At 46.7% G+C, this 16,310-nt stretch overlaps 1 protein-coding gene across 1 annotated transcript in view; it reads left to right on the top strand.

The window, feature by feature from the left end:
- The first annotated feature begins 12,046 nt into the window (after positions 1–12,046).
- PLG (plasminogen) overlaps positions 12,047–16,310 on the top strand; it is an 82,713-nt gene continuing 78,449 nt past the window's right edge. The window contains exons 1-2 of the mRNA XM_066590732.1: positions 12,047–12,147; positions 14,877–15,012. Coding sequence (XP_066446829.1) covers positions 12,099–12,147; positions 14,877–15,012 — 185 coding nt within the window. The 5' untranslated portion in view covers positions 12,047–12,098. The remainder of the gene's footprint in view (positions 12,148–14,876; positions 15,013–16,310) is intronic.

The raw sequence follows: 16,310 nt of genomic DNA, 5'->3' as shown, positions 1-16,310 counted from the left end.
CCAGTAATTATCTGAAGTGCTCTTATGACCTGACTGTTGGAAGTAGAGCTGAGAGACTGGCAGGGCAGTCATTGAAGCTGCCAAGGGGAGTGGGAAATGTGAGCATAATAATATATATATTTATTCTTGGGGCCAGCAAGAACAGCTAACTTGTGTGGGGGCCACAGAAAAAGGGAGCTATTTACTTTGGGTCCACCAAGGAGACATTATTATTTTGTGGTGGGCACAGTATGGGAGCTATTACTATATAGGGTATAACAGGGTTTGCCTACAGGATGGCAGTCTACTGGCTTAGACTACCACATTTGGCACATCCAGAACACAGATCACTGCAGTTGATTGTGGTGCAACTAGCCACAACCACTATTTTTTTGCTTTTTAAGCAGGGGGAAAAAAGTGCAAAATAAAAGTCTAGCCTGTCCAGCCCCTGAGCGAAATGCCCGTATCTTCAAGCACGTCTTCATTGATCCTGTTATATATCCTCCCCCCATTTTGAATTTGGGAGCAGAACACTTTGTGTCGCTAAACCGTGCATTGTAGAAGGGACATTTCCCAACTGATGTGCGCGTCTGTGCTCAATTGAAAAAACAAACTTTTGCAGTGACATGAACCATAGGCTTACATGTCTGTTTTTCTCAGTTTTGATACATCCTCTTGAATGAGTCTTGGTCAGTGACAAGTTTCAATTTTCACCAAGCCTGAAAAAAAAAAATCGCTTTCACTTATCAAGGAAAGAGCGGCTGTATCAGGAAGGCAAACTAATGCTAATCCCTTTCCAATGCTTTAAAAGATAACACTTCAATGTTTTTAAGTACTAGTGATCATATGGAACCAAATGAGGAAGAGATAGATATTACTAGTATGACTAGATCTTTAGATGGGGAACAGACTCCTGACAACATTGAGATCCACTTTGATAACAGTAGAAAATCATAGAAAAAAACCTCCTAGGCCTATCTTATAGATACCAAGAGGGTAAAGTTCCCTATTAGAGATGAGCGAACGTACTCGTCCGAGCTTGATATTCGTGCGAATATTAGGGTGTTCGGGATGCTCGTTACTCGTAACGAGTACCACGCGGTGTTCCGGTTACTTTCAGTTTCCTCTGAGACGTTAGCGCGCTTTTCTGGCCAATTGAAAGACAGGGAAGGCATTACAACTTCCCCCTGTGATGTTCAAGCCCTATACCACCCCCCTGCTGTGAGTGGCTGGAAAAATCAGATGTCACCCGAGTATAAAAATCGGCCCCTCCCGCGGCTCGCCACACATGCCTTGTGACTTAGCTGAGGGAAAGTACTATCGTGCTGGAGCTGCTGTAGGGAGAGCGTTAGGAGTTAGTGTAGGCTTCAAGAACCCCAACGGTCCTTCTTAGGGCCACATCTACTAGTGTGCAGTACTGTGTTAGCACAGTATTTTTATTTTTTTTTTCCAAAATTGGATCTGCAGAGCATTGCGCCCTGCAATAGGGACAGAAGTGGGGGTTAGGCAGGGAGAGTGTTAGGAGTTAGTGTAGGCTTCAAGAACCCCAATGGTCCTTTCTAGGGCCACATCTATCCGTGTGCAGTACTGTCCAGGCTGCTGTTAGCAGTGTTGCATATTTTTTTTTTTCTTTCTCAAAACCGGCTGTGCAGAGCATTGCACCCGGCATTAATACTACAAGGATAGAATTGTGTAGGCAGGGCCAGAAGACATACATTATTCATTGAATACACGCAGTGTGGGTGTTCCTTGTAAAAAGCAGGGAAAAAATTCTATTTGGCCTGCCTCTGACAGTACTCAGGGCTCTGTGTACGTGTGTGCCGTGCGCTGAACGTTCAGAAAAAATCAGACGCAGTCAGCTACGTTTTACCGCAGGCGTGCGGCAATTTTTTTCCTGCATGGAAAATCCCTGATCTGCTGTAGGTAGCGAATTACTTTGCATCACTGCAGTTCTGGGACAAATTGGCAGGGCCACAGCACAGTTATTAAACTTAGTATTCATTGAATACACGCAGTGTGGGTGTTTCTTGTAAAAAGCAGGGAAAAAATTCTATTTGGCCTGCAGGCTTGCGCCAATTTATTTCCTGGGTGTGAAATCACTGGTAATACAGCATGCTGAGGGGTAGGGGTAGGGCTAGAGGACATGGACGCGGCCGAGGACGCGTAGGCCCAAGTGAGGGTGTGGGCACAGGCCGAGCTCCTGATCCAGGTGTGTCGCAGCCGACTGCTGCGCGATTAGGAGAGAGGCACGTTTCTGGCGTCCCCACATTCATCGCACAATTAATGGGTCCACGCGGGAGACCTTTATTAGAAAATGAGCAGTGTGAGCAGGTCCTGTCCTGGATGGCAGAAAGTGCTTCCAGCAAGCTATCATCCACCCAGAGTTCTGCGCCGTCCAGTGCTGCAAATCCGAATCCTCTGTCTGCTGCTCCTCCTTCCTCCCAGCCTCCTCACTCCACTACAATGACACATGCTCAGGAGCGGGAAGACTCTCAGGAACTGTTCTCGGGCCCCTGCTCAGATTGGGCAGCAGTGGTTCCTCTCCCACCAGAGGAGTTTATCGTCACTGATGCCCAACCATTGGAAAGTTCCCGGGGTCCGGGGCATGAGGCTGGGGACTTCCGGCAACTGTCTCAAGACCTTTCAGTGGGTGAGGAGGACGATGACGATGAGACACAGTTGTCTTGCAGTGAGGTAGTAGTAAGGGCAGTAAGTGCGAGGGAGGAGCGCACAGAGGATTCGGAGGAAGAGCAGCTGGACGATGAGGTGACTGACCCCACCTGGTGTGCAACGCCTACTCAGGACAGGTCTTCAGAGGGGGAGGCAGCAGCAGGGCAGGTTGCAAGAGCCAGTGCGGTGTCCAGGGGTAGAGGCAGGGCCAGACTGAATAATCCACCAACTGTTTCCCAAAGCGCCCCCTCGTGCCATGCCACCCTGCAGAGGCCGAGGTGCTCAAAGGTCTGGCAGTTTTTCACAGAGACGCCTGAGGACCGACGAACAGTGGTGTGCAACCTTTGTCGCGCCAAGATCAGCCGGGGAGCCACCACCAACAGCCTCACCACCACCAGCATGCGCAGACATATGATGGCCAAGCACCCCACAAGGTGGGACGAAGGCCGTTCACCGCCTCCAGTTTGCACCGCTGCCTCTCCCCCTGTGCCCCAACCTGCCACTGAGATCCAACCCCCCTCTCAGGACACAGGCACTACCGTCTCCTGGCCTGCACCCACACCCTCACCTCCGCTGTCCTCGGCCCCATCCACCAATGTCTCGCACCGCACAGTCCAGCCGTCGCTAGCGCAAGTGTTGGAGCGCAAGCGCAAGTACGCCGCCACGCACCCGCACGCTCAATCGTTAACCGTCCACATAGCCAAATTTATCAGCCTTGAGATGATGCCGTATAGGGTTGTGGAAACGGAGGCTTTCAAAGCTATGATGGCGGCGGCGGCCCCGCGCTACTCAGTTCCCAGTCGCCACTACTTTTCCCGATGTGCCGTCCCAGCCCTGCACGACCACGTCTCCCGCAACATTGTACGCGCCCTCACCAATGCGGTTAGTGGCAAGGTCCACTTAACTACGGACACGTGGACAAGCACAGGCGGGCAGGGCCACTACATCTCCCTGACGGCACATTGGGTGAATTTAGTGGAGGCTGGGACAGAGTCAGAGCCTGGGACCGCTCACGTCCTACCCACCCCCAGAATTGCGGGCCCCAGCTCGGTGGTGGTATGTTCGGCGGTGTATGCTTCGTCCACTAAAGCACCCTCCTCCTCCTCCTCCTCAACCTCTGTCTCGCAATCTAGATGTGTCAGCAGCAGCAGGACGTCGCCAGCAGTCGGTGTCGCGCGGCGTGGCAGCACAGCGGTGGGCAAGCGTCAGCAGGCCGTGCTGAAACTACTCAGCTTAGGAGAGAAGAGGCACACGGCCCACGAACTGCTGCAGGGTCTGACAGAGCAGACCGACCGTTGGCTTGCGCCGCTGAGCCTCCAACCGGGCATGGTCGTGTGTGACAACGGCCGTAACCTGGTGGCGGCTCTGCAGCTCGGCAGCCTCACGCACGTGCCATGCCTGGCCTACGTCTTTAATTTGGTGGTTCAGCGCTTTCTGAAAAGCTACCCACGCTTGTCAGACCTGCTCGTAAAGGTGCGCCGGCTCTGCGCACATTTCCGCAAGTCCCACACGGACGCTGCCACCCTGCGCACCCTGCAACATCGGTTTAATCTGCCAGTGCACCGACTGCTGTGCGACGTGCCCACACGGTGGAACTCTACGCTCCACATGTTGGCTAGGCTCTATGAGCAGCGTAGAGCTATAGTGGAATACCAACTCCAACATGGGCGGCGCAGTGGGAGTCAGCCTCCTCAATTCTTTTCAGAAGAGTGGGCCTGGTTGGCAGACATCTGCCAGGTCCTTCGAAACTTTGAGCAGTCTACCCAGGTGGTGAGCGGCGATGCTGCAATCATTAGCGTCACCATTCCTCTGCTATGCATCTTGAGAAGTTCCCTGCAAACCATAAAGGCAGCCGCTTTGCGCTCGGAAACAGAGCCGGGGGAAGACAGTATGTCGCTGGATAGTCAGAGCACCCTCCTGTCTATATCTCAGCGCGTTCAGGAGGAGGAGGAGGAGCATGAGGAGGATGAGGAGGAGGGGGAAGAGACAGCTTGGGCCACTGCTGACGGTACCCATGCTGCTAGCCTGTCATCATTTCAGCGTGTATGGCCTGAGGAGGAGGAGGAGGAGGAGGAGGATCCTGAAAGTGATCTTCCTAGTGCGGACAGCCATGTGTTGCGTACAGGTACCCTGGCACACATGGCTGACTTCATGTTAGGATGCCTTTCTCGTGACCCTCGCGTTACACGCATTCTGGCCACTACGGATTACTGGGTGTACACACTGCTCGACCCACGCTATAAGGAGAACCTTCCCACTCTCATTCCCGAAGAGGAAAGGGGTTCGAGAGTGTTGCTATACCACAGGACCCTGGCGGACAAGCTGATGGTAAAATTCCCATCCGACAGCGCTAGTGGCAGAAGGCGCCTTTCCGAGGGCCAGGTAGCAGGGGAGGTGCGGAGATCGAGCAGCATGTACAGCCCAGACAGTGCAACAGTCTTTAAGGGCCTGGACAGCTTTATGGCTCCCCACCAAGACTGTGTCACCGCTCCCCAGTCAAGGCTGAGTCGGCGGGAGCACTGTAAAAGGATGGTGAGGGAGTACGTAGCCGATCGCACGACCGTTCTCCGTGACGCCTCTGCCACCTACAACTACTGGGTGTCGAAGCTGGACACGTGGCCTGAACTAGCGCTGTATGCCCTGGAGGTGCTTGCTTGTCCTGCGGCTAGCGTCTTGTCGGAGAGGGTGTTTAGTGCGGCTGGGGGAATCATCACAGATAAGCGTACCCGCCTGTCAACCGACAGTGCCGACAGGCTAACACTCATCAAGATGAACAAAGCCTGGATTTCCCCAGACTTCTCTTCTCCACCAGCGGACACCAGCGATACGTAAGCAATACGTAGGCTGCACCCGCGGATGGAAGCTACATTCTCTCTCACCATCCAAAACGGGGACATTTCTGCTTCATCAATCTGTGTCTAATATTCCTCCTCCTCCTCCTGCTCCTCCTCCTGAAACCTCACGTAATCACGCTGAACGGGCAATTTTTCTTAGGGCCACAAGGCTCACTCATGTAATTTTTCTAAACAATTTTTATATGTTTCAATGCTATTAAAAGCGTTGAAACTTTAACTTGAACCAATTTTTCATTAAACTGGGCTGCCTCCAGGCCTAGTTACCACTTAAGCCACATTAACCAAAGCGATTAATGGGTTTCACCTGCCCTCTTGGTTGGCCAGGGCCAATTTTTGTGATGTACATTAGTACAGTTGATACAGCAATTTTTGTGGGCCCTCGCCTACAGTGTAATCAAATGAATTTTTAGCCCACCTGCATTACAGCTGACGTTACATCCGCTGTGTTGGGCAATGCAATGGGATATATTTATGTACCGCCGGTGGCTTCCTGGCACCCACCCATGCTGTGGGTCCACAGAGAATTATAAATGCATCTGTTTCCACATCTAAAGAACCCCAGTCAGACTGGGGCATGCAGTGTGGGCCGAAGCCCACCTGCATTAAGCACGACATTACTACCTCAGCTGTGTTGGGCAATGCAATGGGATATTTCTATGTACCGCCGGTGGTTTCCTGGCGCCCACCCATGCTGTGGGTTCACAGGGAATTATAAATGCATCTGTTTCCACTTGTAAAGAACCCCAGTCAGACTGGGGCATGCAGTGTGGGCCGAAGTCCACCTGCATTAAGCACGACATTACTACCTCAGCTGTGTTGGGCAATGCAATGGGATATTTTTGTGTATCGCCGGTGGGTTTCAGGGAGCCACCCATGCTGTCGGTCGACAGGGACTTCACAATAGGGAGTTGGACATGCCTGTGTCTATGAATTAAAAAGCCCGGTCTGACTGGGGCATGCAGAGACACCTTGACAGAATGAATAGTGTGTGGCACATAGGTTCCCCATTGCTATGCCCACGTGTGCAGCTCCTGATGGCGGTGGCACAGGATTCTATTTCTCATTGCTTCTGTACAGCATTGTGGGCTATCGCCCCGCCCCTTTTAAAGAGGGTCGCTGCCTAGCCGTGCCAACCCTCTGCAGTGTGTGCCTGCGGTTCCTCCTCATGGCAGACGCACTTCTAAATAGACATGAGGGTGGTGTGGCATGAGGGCAGCTGAAGGCTGCGCAGGGACACTTTGGTGTGCGCTGTGGGGGGGAGGGGGGGCGGTTGGTCAGCATGTAACCCAGGAGAAGTGGCAGTGGAGTGTCATGCAGGCAGTGATTGTGCTTTGTTGGAGGTAGTGTGGTGCTTAGCAAAGGTATGCCATGCTAATGAGGGCTTTTCAGAAGTAAAAGTTTTTGGGAGGGGGGGGGGGCCCGACTCTTGCCGCTATTGTGGCTTACTAGTGGGACCTGTGAACTTGAGATGCAGCCCAACATGTAGCCCCTCGCCTGCCCTATCCGTTGCTGTGTCGTTCCCATCACTTTCTTGAATTGCCCAGATTTTCACACAAGGAAACCTTAGCGAGCATCGGCGAAATACAAAAATGCTTGGGTCGCCCATTGACTTCAATGAACCCTCGAGCATCGCGAAAAGTTCGTCCCGAGTAACGAGCACCCGAGCATTTTGGTGCTCGCTCATCTCTATTCCCTATTCCTGCTTGCTGCTTTAGGCTCAATGATCACATTTCCAAAGCTCTAACTCATTTAGAAGACTTATCCACACTAAACTCAGCTAGCAAGGGCCATTGATAAAACTCTCAACCACTTAGATGGCTGCAGCTGTCACTGCGGATGGCCTGTGAAATCCACATCATCTCCTACCGACGGCGTGGCATCATCTGTACTGTGCATGTGCCGGCCGGAGGGGTCACGGTCCGGACACTGGTTTGGATCCCACATGCGGTATCTGACCTGGCCATGTGTATTTGGCCTTACACAGATGTCTGGGACTCTCACCGTTCAGTCCCCCTCTCTCTCTTTGTTCTCAGCCACACAGCAGTTCCTTTAACAACCTGGCTCAGTCCCAGCGCTCCCTGCGGACTATTGCACTCTTGGTCTGCAGCACTCTGATAGCACCTCTGGCTCGCTGTCCCAAACGCTGCGCTCTCCAAGTGGTGCAGCAGAAAAACTTTTCATTTTACAGCAGAGTTCTCAGCCAATCAACACTTGCAACAGAAAAAAAAAAAACTGCACTTCCAACAAATGGGAAGGTCCACATAAGCCATGGCTGCAACAATTACAGTAACGAACACGTGCTTCAGCACTCATACATATTTAAAGTTTGGGTCTGGATAATTTTCCACTGCTGACCAATCCTCTGGTAGTAGATGGACACATGTATGCCATTCAGGACCCACATCTAACAGCTGATAGTCTGACCTACTGTCAGTGCAGTGGGCCAAATGTTGTCATCAGTGGTCATCACATTAAGTCCAGGCACCAGCTTCACTCGTATTGAAACCAATGGGAGCGCTACCTTGCTCCTCCACTTCCTGCTCTTCACATGGTCAGGACTAGAGATGAGCGAGCATACTCGCTAAGGCAAACTACTTGAGCAAGTAGTGCCTTATGCGAGTACCTGCCCGCTCATCTCTAAAGATTCAGGTGCTGGCAGGGGAAAGCGGTGAGTTGTGGGAGTGAGCAGGGGGGAGAGAGTGAGAGCTCTTCCAACCCCCCGTTCCTCCCCGCTCTCCCCTGACGCTCCCCGCCCCCTGCTGGCACCCAAATCTTTAGTGACGAACAGGCAGGTACTCGCATAAGGCACTACTCGCTCTAGTAGTTTGCCTTAGTGAGTATGCTCGCTCATCTCCAGTCAGGACGTCCCATCCAGTCCTGACCAGGAAGTAGCAGTACAGCACTCCCATTGATTTCAATGAGAGTGAAGCTTGTGCCCCACATTTCCTCCATGTCCGTTGATATCAACATCTGGTTTGCTGCACAGCGGGCTGGATGATCGGCTGATGGTAGGCAATCCTGACCAGTGGAAGAGAAGTCTTTCAGTATTTGTGTAAAATTGCACAACTGCTATTTATACTAACTACATAAAAAGTGCGAGGCTCTTTATACACCTTTTGATCAAAATATGTAGGCTGATCCAGCATCCAGCTGAACCTTATTGGATGAGTTCCTAGCTCTATAGAAACCTCTCTTTGGAATAGAAATGGATAGGAAAGCTGTATATCTTGCTGTATACTGTAATTGAAGTGTATGACAAGTGTAGGTAGCCACTCGTGCACAAATGCACATCAAACAGAAAACAAAAAACACTCAGCACTTCCAACAAATAAATTAAATGTGAAAGGTGTATATAAGCAATAGCTATGCCACTAGTGACGTAGCATACATTGCCAAAATAGAAAAATGGTTACCAGCAGCATACTTTAACTCCCAATCTGGGCAGGACTGCAGGAATGCAACAGCCGCAGCGGAATCTGAACAATATTCGCAGAGTAAATCCAGAACACAGATAACGCAGCAGCATCAATAGGTGCAAAGAGTTGTAAAAACTTTATTCTCCCATAGCAGAAAAAAATAACAGCTACGCTTCTACCCTTTTGGTCTTTATCAAACTAAATAACCACTGAATATAATGCAGTATGAATAGTCACATAGTCACAATTATCCCACCAATCACATTATTAAACACACTCAGTTATACCTCCCATCTGTCAATATTATATTCAGTGGATATTTAGCTTGATAAAGACCAACAGGTAGAAACGTAACATACATTGCCCTGACCAAAAGTGCTATGCCATGTATATACACTATATCAGCAGAAGCAGCAAAACTGCACTGGAGTTGGGTGTCGGATCTCTGTTCGGGTGCAATATCGGAAATCAGAATGCTTAGAGCAACATTATTGGTGCAACATGATATCTCGATGTACATCATTGTAATATGCTGTAGTTAAAGCACTCATACACTTAAAGCTTTATTTCCATGGGCGTATATCGGCCAGCGTTTTCACGGCCGGCCGAAAAATGCTATCATCTGGGGCGTAGGAGCTCGTGACCGGGCGCACAAATCTAACGTTTGTGCGCCCGTTCACATGACATGGGCCCCTGCCCATATGCACCGAGGTCACCATGCTGTCGCCCCTCCCTTCCCCACGCAGGCTCACCTCTGCTCTCCTCCCTGCTCGTTCTTTGCAATGGGAGGCTCATATTTAATGCACGATGTATATTACATATATACGATGTATATTACATATATTAATATGGCCATACGGAAGTGTATAACCCCACTTTGTTTCGCGAGACCACCCCTTTAATACAGAGCTACAATTCGGACAACCCCTTTCAGCTATGGCTGCAATAATTACAGTAACACATGCTTCAGTACTCATACACACTTAATATCTGCTTAAATATGCACAACTGTTTTCTATACTAACCACATAATAAATACAAGGCTCTAAGGGAATAATTTAATCAAACCATATGGGTCTACCTGCCATGTCAGATGAACCTTACAGGAAGAGTTTCTAACTCTACAGACACCTCTCTTTGGGCTTAGAAAAGCCTCCACCTGGATGGGAAAGTTGGATATCTAACTGTATATCACTGAACCACCTGGGAGAGATGGGTAAATGGAGTGCATGACACATGTAGGCAACCACTGCTACATTAATGCACGTGCTACAAAAAAACTAAAGTTTGCACATCCAACAAATACCTAAATTGTGAAGGTGCACATAAGCTATGGCTGCAACAATTATAGTAACAAACATATGCTTCAGCACTCATACACACTTAATATCTGCATACAAATGCACAACCATTGTTTATGCTAACCGAATAAAAAATGCAAGCACATAATTTGATCAAACTATGTGGGCCCACCAGCCACATCCAGGCAAACCTTGATGGATCCTCAAGATAGGTCATCAATTATTAATTGGCTTGGGTTTCACGCTTGGAACCCCAGTTGATCAGGAAGTGAAAGCAGACTGAAGTTATAAGTGCTGGCCACAGGGTCCTCAGCCAATCAACTATTTATGACTTTTCCTGATGATAGGTCATCAATAGTATTTCCCTGGAAAAACCCTTTAAAGGTTTCTCCCAGAATTAAAAGCAAGCCTCGCTGTCTTGCATTTGTAAAATTAGTAGTTTTCAAATGGCCTATAAACAATTTTCTAAATTGAAGTGTTTCTCAGCAATTCTCCCCCCCCTCCTAACCCCCCCAAAAATCTCATGAGGTCTTTTTGTTTCTGCCTAGCTGCTAATGGAGGCATCCTCCATTGGTTCTCTTTCACAGGACAAGCATGTAGATGAAGTACAAAAAAATACCAGCGCTCCAGTGTTCGAAAAAATAACAGACAGGTGGTATATGGGGATAATATAACACCCGATTATACAGCATATGTCACTTACTTCTCAGGGGTGCTTGTTGAAAAGCACCCCTGGGTCCCGGAAAACAGGCAGAATCCCAATGGTAGGTCAGGAAATCTTTATTGTGCGACGCGTTTCGGCCGAACGTTTCGGCCTTTCTCAAGCATAAATTCACATACAAGCCTGCACAGTCAATCCCTATTATGTCTGTAACAGCTATGTTTCTTTTTCTGTGCAATGTTATAGAATCACAAAGACAAATGTTTCTAAAATCAAATGTACCCTAAATTAATGGCTGCGCAAACAATGTCAATAAATAAAAAACATGTATTACCCCCAAATAATAATGGAATCTTTATTCACATCACATTAAAAAAAACAAAAAAAACCAAATACTGTCACAAAATTAAAAAAAAAACCAGAATATATCATTCTACATGTTTTTAAAATTGGCAACTAAAATTTTTTCAGTTTAGAGGCCAATGGTTTGTAGTTAATTTTTTTTTGTCTGGAGCCCTGCCTTTAGATAGCAAGCCACAGATCTCGCCATAGCTCACAGTGCTCATTACCCCTACAGTATCAGGATATCACTTGTTGCTCTGTTAAGTTGCTTGCTCACTTGGTGTAAGTAATTGGTTATGTAGAGAGAGTCTTAGAAAGACACAATAATTCCACAATCAGGTAGGTATAGGAAAATCTGCTTATTAAAAAAAGTTATACAATAGGGACAACCCCTTCATTTTTAGCTTCAAAAACTTTATTGGAAATACTGCAGTTGAGAACAGGTTAGAGAGCCAAATAATCCCCATGCGAGGGGTACTAACAAATGGAAAGTCAAAACAAGGTGGTGACCACAATTTAAGTAACACACATCAGTAAAACACTTTAATTTTTAGACAACAGGTTTTTGGGTTCAAGGTTAATTGTTGAATTTTTCTAAAACTTCTACCATCAGTGGGTTTTTGAAACTAATTAAAATATTACTCATTTTGAGTAGTGTGTTTTTTTTTGGCTGCGAAGATGTTTCCAAACAGACCGTAAATAGGGCTTACGACACTTCCTTTCAAGGCTATGTTTGAACAATTTAAAGCATAAGAATCCAGAGGTCACTTAGATAATGATTGATTTGAGCTTGCAAATCTGTTTGCTGAACCGTTCCATCAACTAAAGTACATTTAAGTTAAAGTTCTGCGCTCATTCTTAAAACTCACCTAAAATGATCACTAGCAAATATATGTTTCTCCTTCTTTTCTTGCCTTATGCAGGTAAGATTTTTCTATGTCATTTGAACTGGGTATGTTTAATTATTTTTAGTAAGTATTTGCCACCACTGGGCCCAAGGTAGCCAGTATATTTAGAATTTTTTTAAAAATCTGTCCATTAGTCTCCTCGCTATAATGGATGCCTTTGCTATATGTTGTTTTCACTGTTGTTATACTGCAAAATTTTATGTTTCATTGATTAGAATATGGGGGGCTCTGGGCTTGTTCACACTAATCAAGTAACTGGACTAAATTATTGATGAATGATCTATCCCTAGGAGAGGATATTAGTATCAGCTTTTTGAAGTGGCTATGGCATTTGGGCATGTTAACAGCCTTTTCATATAGCTGAATGATAGGGATGTCAGGAGTTTGACCACCATAAAAACCTGCATGAAGACGGGAAAAAAATGAATATTGTTTTGTTGCTGTTTACTCTTAGATTTTTAGATATTTGCATTTCAATTAATTTGGTGCTTTGTTGATTAAAAATGTTGAAAAATCAGTTATATAATGGAGTACTATGGTACTATATAGACATTAGATACTGTAGAGAGTTGACAATCGTTATTCTTATTTAAGTTGGTTTGACATAGGTCCATTTTTTGTCCCCTGCGAAAGCTACATGCAGACCATTTCTCTGTACTAACTCTTACAGAAGAGATATAGTATTGCATGAATCCCATTTAACCCCTTGAGTGGCACGCCCGGAAAATTTCCGGGACGAGCTCCACTGCTCATAGCAACATAGCCCGGAAGATTTCCGGGCTATGTATCACTATGGGAGCTGCAGAGCACAATGCCACAAGCTGTGACAGTGTGCTCTGCCTGCACAGACCCACAGAGAACAAAGCAAGGGCTTTGAAAAACCAGCAGAAGATATTGCCGATATGCCGACAATCTTCTGCTTTGTTTACAGGTTGCCATAGAGACCATCGGCTTGTCAGAAGCAAGCCAATGGTCTCTGTGGCAGGGAGAGCTGGTTGTTAGCTGTCAGAGGACAGCTAGGTACTAGCTCTTACAGCAGAGATCAGAGAAAACCTCCGATCTCTGCTGTGTTAACCCTTTACATGCTGCAGTCCATGTGACTACAGCATGTAAAGGGCTGTCACTGCAGCTTGTAAAGGGCTGTCACCATCGGACCCCCGGAATGTGATCAGGGGTCCTGATGGGTCCCTGTGGAAGTCCCCTAAAGGGACAAAAAAAATAAATAAATTATAAAAAAAAAAAAGTTAAAAAATTATAAAAAAAATTATAAAAACACTTGTCTCCCTTTACTTTGTTAAAAAATCAAAAATACCATCACACACGTGGTATCCATGCATCGTAATGACCCAGAGAAGGAAGTTAATGCATTATTTAACCCCTTAATGACATGGCCCCTTTTTTTCGTTTTTCCCCATTTCTTTTTTTCCTCCCCCCTGTTTAAAAAAATCACAACTTGTCCCGCAAAAAACAAGCCCTCATATGGCCATGTCAATGGAAAAATGAAAAAGTTATGGCTCTTGAGACGCAACTGCAAAATTAGTTGAAATTCAATGATTAGACCATTTTAAAAAACCTGCCCTGGTGGGCACGACAGGGTGGTAGGAAACCCGCCACTCAAGGGGTTAATGAATGGCTGACTATGTAATATATAGTCACATCAAGTACATCGTAGTGGGAGCTGCTCTTTCTATGACATAGAAGAGACAATCCCTTTAAAACAAATATAGAACACATAGTTTAAAGGGGTTGTGCCACAATACACTTTTGTCATGTATCCATAGGATAGGTGATAAAAATCAGAATGGTGGGGCCTCACCATTGAGATTCCCATGGATCCCAAGAATAGAGGTCCCTGTCCTCCATCCTCCTCATTGCAAGCTCACTGCATGCACTCTCCCTCCCCTTCCTCAGCCCCATTGTGAGAAGGAGATTGAATGGAGCAGTGGTCGCGCATGCAAGGTACCATTCATCCATTCATCTATTCATCTTTATTGGGACTGTCAGAGATAGCGGAGCGCATGTACTTGGCTATTTCCGTCATCCTCAATAAAATGAATAGAGCGGCATAGCACATATGCAACCTCCATTGCATTCAATCTGTTGTTACTGGGTGGGTGGGTGCAGTGAGCCCACAGCAATGACAAGGGGGGGACATAGGACGCCCATTCTCAGGATCAGCGGGGGTCTCAATTGTTAAACCACTAAGATTAGAGATGAGCAAGCACACTCGGTTAAGGCAGATACTTGAGCGTGCATCTGCATACTCGTCCGAGCAAATGCGGGGGTGGCGGCGGGGGTTAGCAGGAGGGGGAGAGAGAGATTTCTCTCACTCTCTCCCCCTGCTCCCCCCCCCGGATTTGCTCGGACAAGTATGCAGATACTCCAGAAGAGCGATGCTTGCTCGAGTATCTGCCTTAACCGAGCGTGCTCGCTCATCTCTAACTAAGATCAGACTTTTATTACCTATCCTATCTATTGTGGCTCAACCCCTTTAATTTTGATATTGGAACTACTATAATTAAATCTTAGAACGGTATGTTGCTTACTCATGACTACGCAAGGGTGAACAACTTTTTTTGGTCCAAGAGCTACATTTTGCCATTGTGGTTAGTCCTCCATACTGAGATATTTGTCAAAATGGAATTTGTGCTTATTTATGTTTCCTTATGCTAGAGTTGTCACATTGCTGTAATAGTCACTGGCTCAGGAATCTCCGAATCTCCAGTAAACATTTTTTTTTATAGTTTTAAGTGATGAACTTGATGCCTATATAAAAACTGAAGGAGCATGGATGGTGGGTAAACAAAGAGGATTTTACACAACAGTCAATGATTTGGAATGTGCTAAGATGTGTGATGCAGAGCAGAAGTTTACTTGCAGGTAAGTTGCGTATAGAATTTAATGTGTCCAAGGGAAAATGTTTGAATGTATATACTAGTTCAGGGACCATAGAGGCCATGTAAAACGACTCTTTAAATAGTATCAACGGTGTCATTTGTTTAGGAACATCAATTAAAAAAATATTTTACTTTATCCAAATATACATGCTCATGACATTACCCTGCTATAACGTGACGTCTTTATATAATACAGGTTTGACCATATTTGGAATCATGCAATAGCCCTGTATATGTTTTAACGTATCTGGGATCATACAGTATATTAGATATTTGCATTATGTGCTATTGCAACATACAATACCATAATATCCAATAATATACTTAGCTATGTTTTCACTTAATTGACACTTTTCACTTCCAGAATCACTCTTAATAGTTAAAGAAGGTTGGCGTGAAAAGGTAAATCAAACTCCCAAGTTACCTGAAGAGCTCATGTACATGGCAGAGCTGCAGTTGGAATATAGCTGCACGTAATCCCTTCCCCTACCACACAATCATAGAATGGTAGAGTTCAAAAGGGACCTCCAGGAGCATCGGGTCCAACCCCCTGCTCAGTGCAGAATTCACTAAATCATCCCAAACAGATGTCTGTCTAGCCTCTGTTTGAACACTTCCATTGAAGGAGAACACACCACCTCCCGTGGTAACCTGTTCCACCCATTGATCACCCCCCACACTGTCAGAAAGTTTTTTCTAATATCTAATCTGTGTCTCCTCCCTTTTGGTTTCATCCCATTGCATCTAGTCTTTCCTTGTGCAAATGAGAATAGGGCTGCTCCCTCTGTACTGTGACAGCCCTTTAGATCAGGGATGTAACTATTGGATACAGAGGATGCGGTTGCACCTGGGCCCAGGAGCATTAGGGGGCCCATAAGGCCTCTCTCCTCCATATAGGGAGCCCAATACCAAAAAAAAATTATTATAATTGGGGGCCCTGTTACAGATTTCGCATCGGTGCCCAGAAGCTTCAAGTTACGCCTCTGCTTTAGGCCTCATGTCCACGGGGAAAATCAGATCCGCTGCGGATTTGTAACGCGGATTTGGGCTGCGGATGCAGTGCGGATGAGCTTAAAATTGTATTTTATTGCATGCGGGTGACATGCGGATGCGTTTTTTTTCACGCGCGTATGTACGCTGATGCAATTTTTACACTGCAGGTGTTTTGCCCACTTTACCCCACCTCCTAGTACTTTCTCCACCTCCCAGCCTTGAAATCCGCAGCGGATCTCCCGCACCCATTTAATTCACATTTAATATCCGCAGCGGATCTCCCGCACC

The sequence above is a fragment of the Eleutherodactylus coqui genome, chromosome 1 (assembly GCF_035609145.1).
Source record: "Eleutherodactylus coqui strain aEleCoq1 chromosome 1, aEleCoq1.hap1, whole genome shotgun sequence".
NCBI classification, from domain to species: domain Eukaryota; kingdom Metazoa; phylum Chordata; class Amphibia; order Anura; family Eleutherodactylidae; genus Eleutherodactylus; species Eleutherodactylus coqui.
The sequence above is the reverse complement of the archived record's forward strand: the minus strand, read 5'-3'. Positions and strand labels throughout refer to the sequence as shown.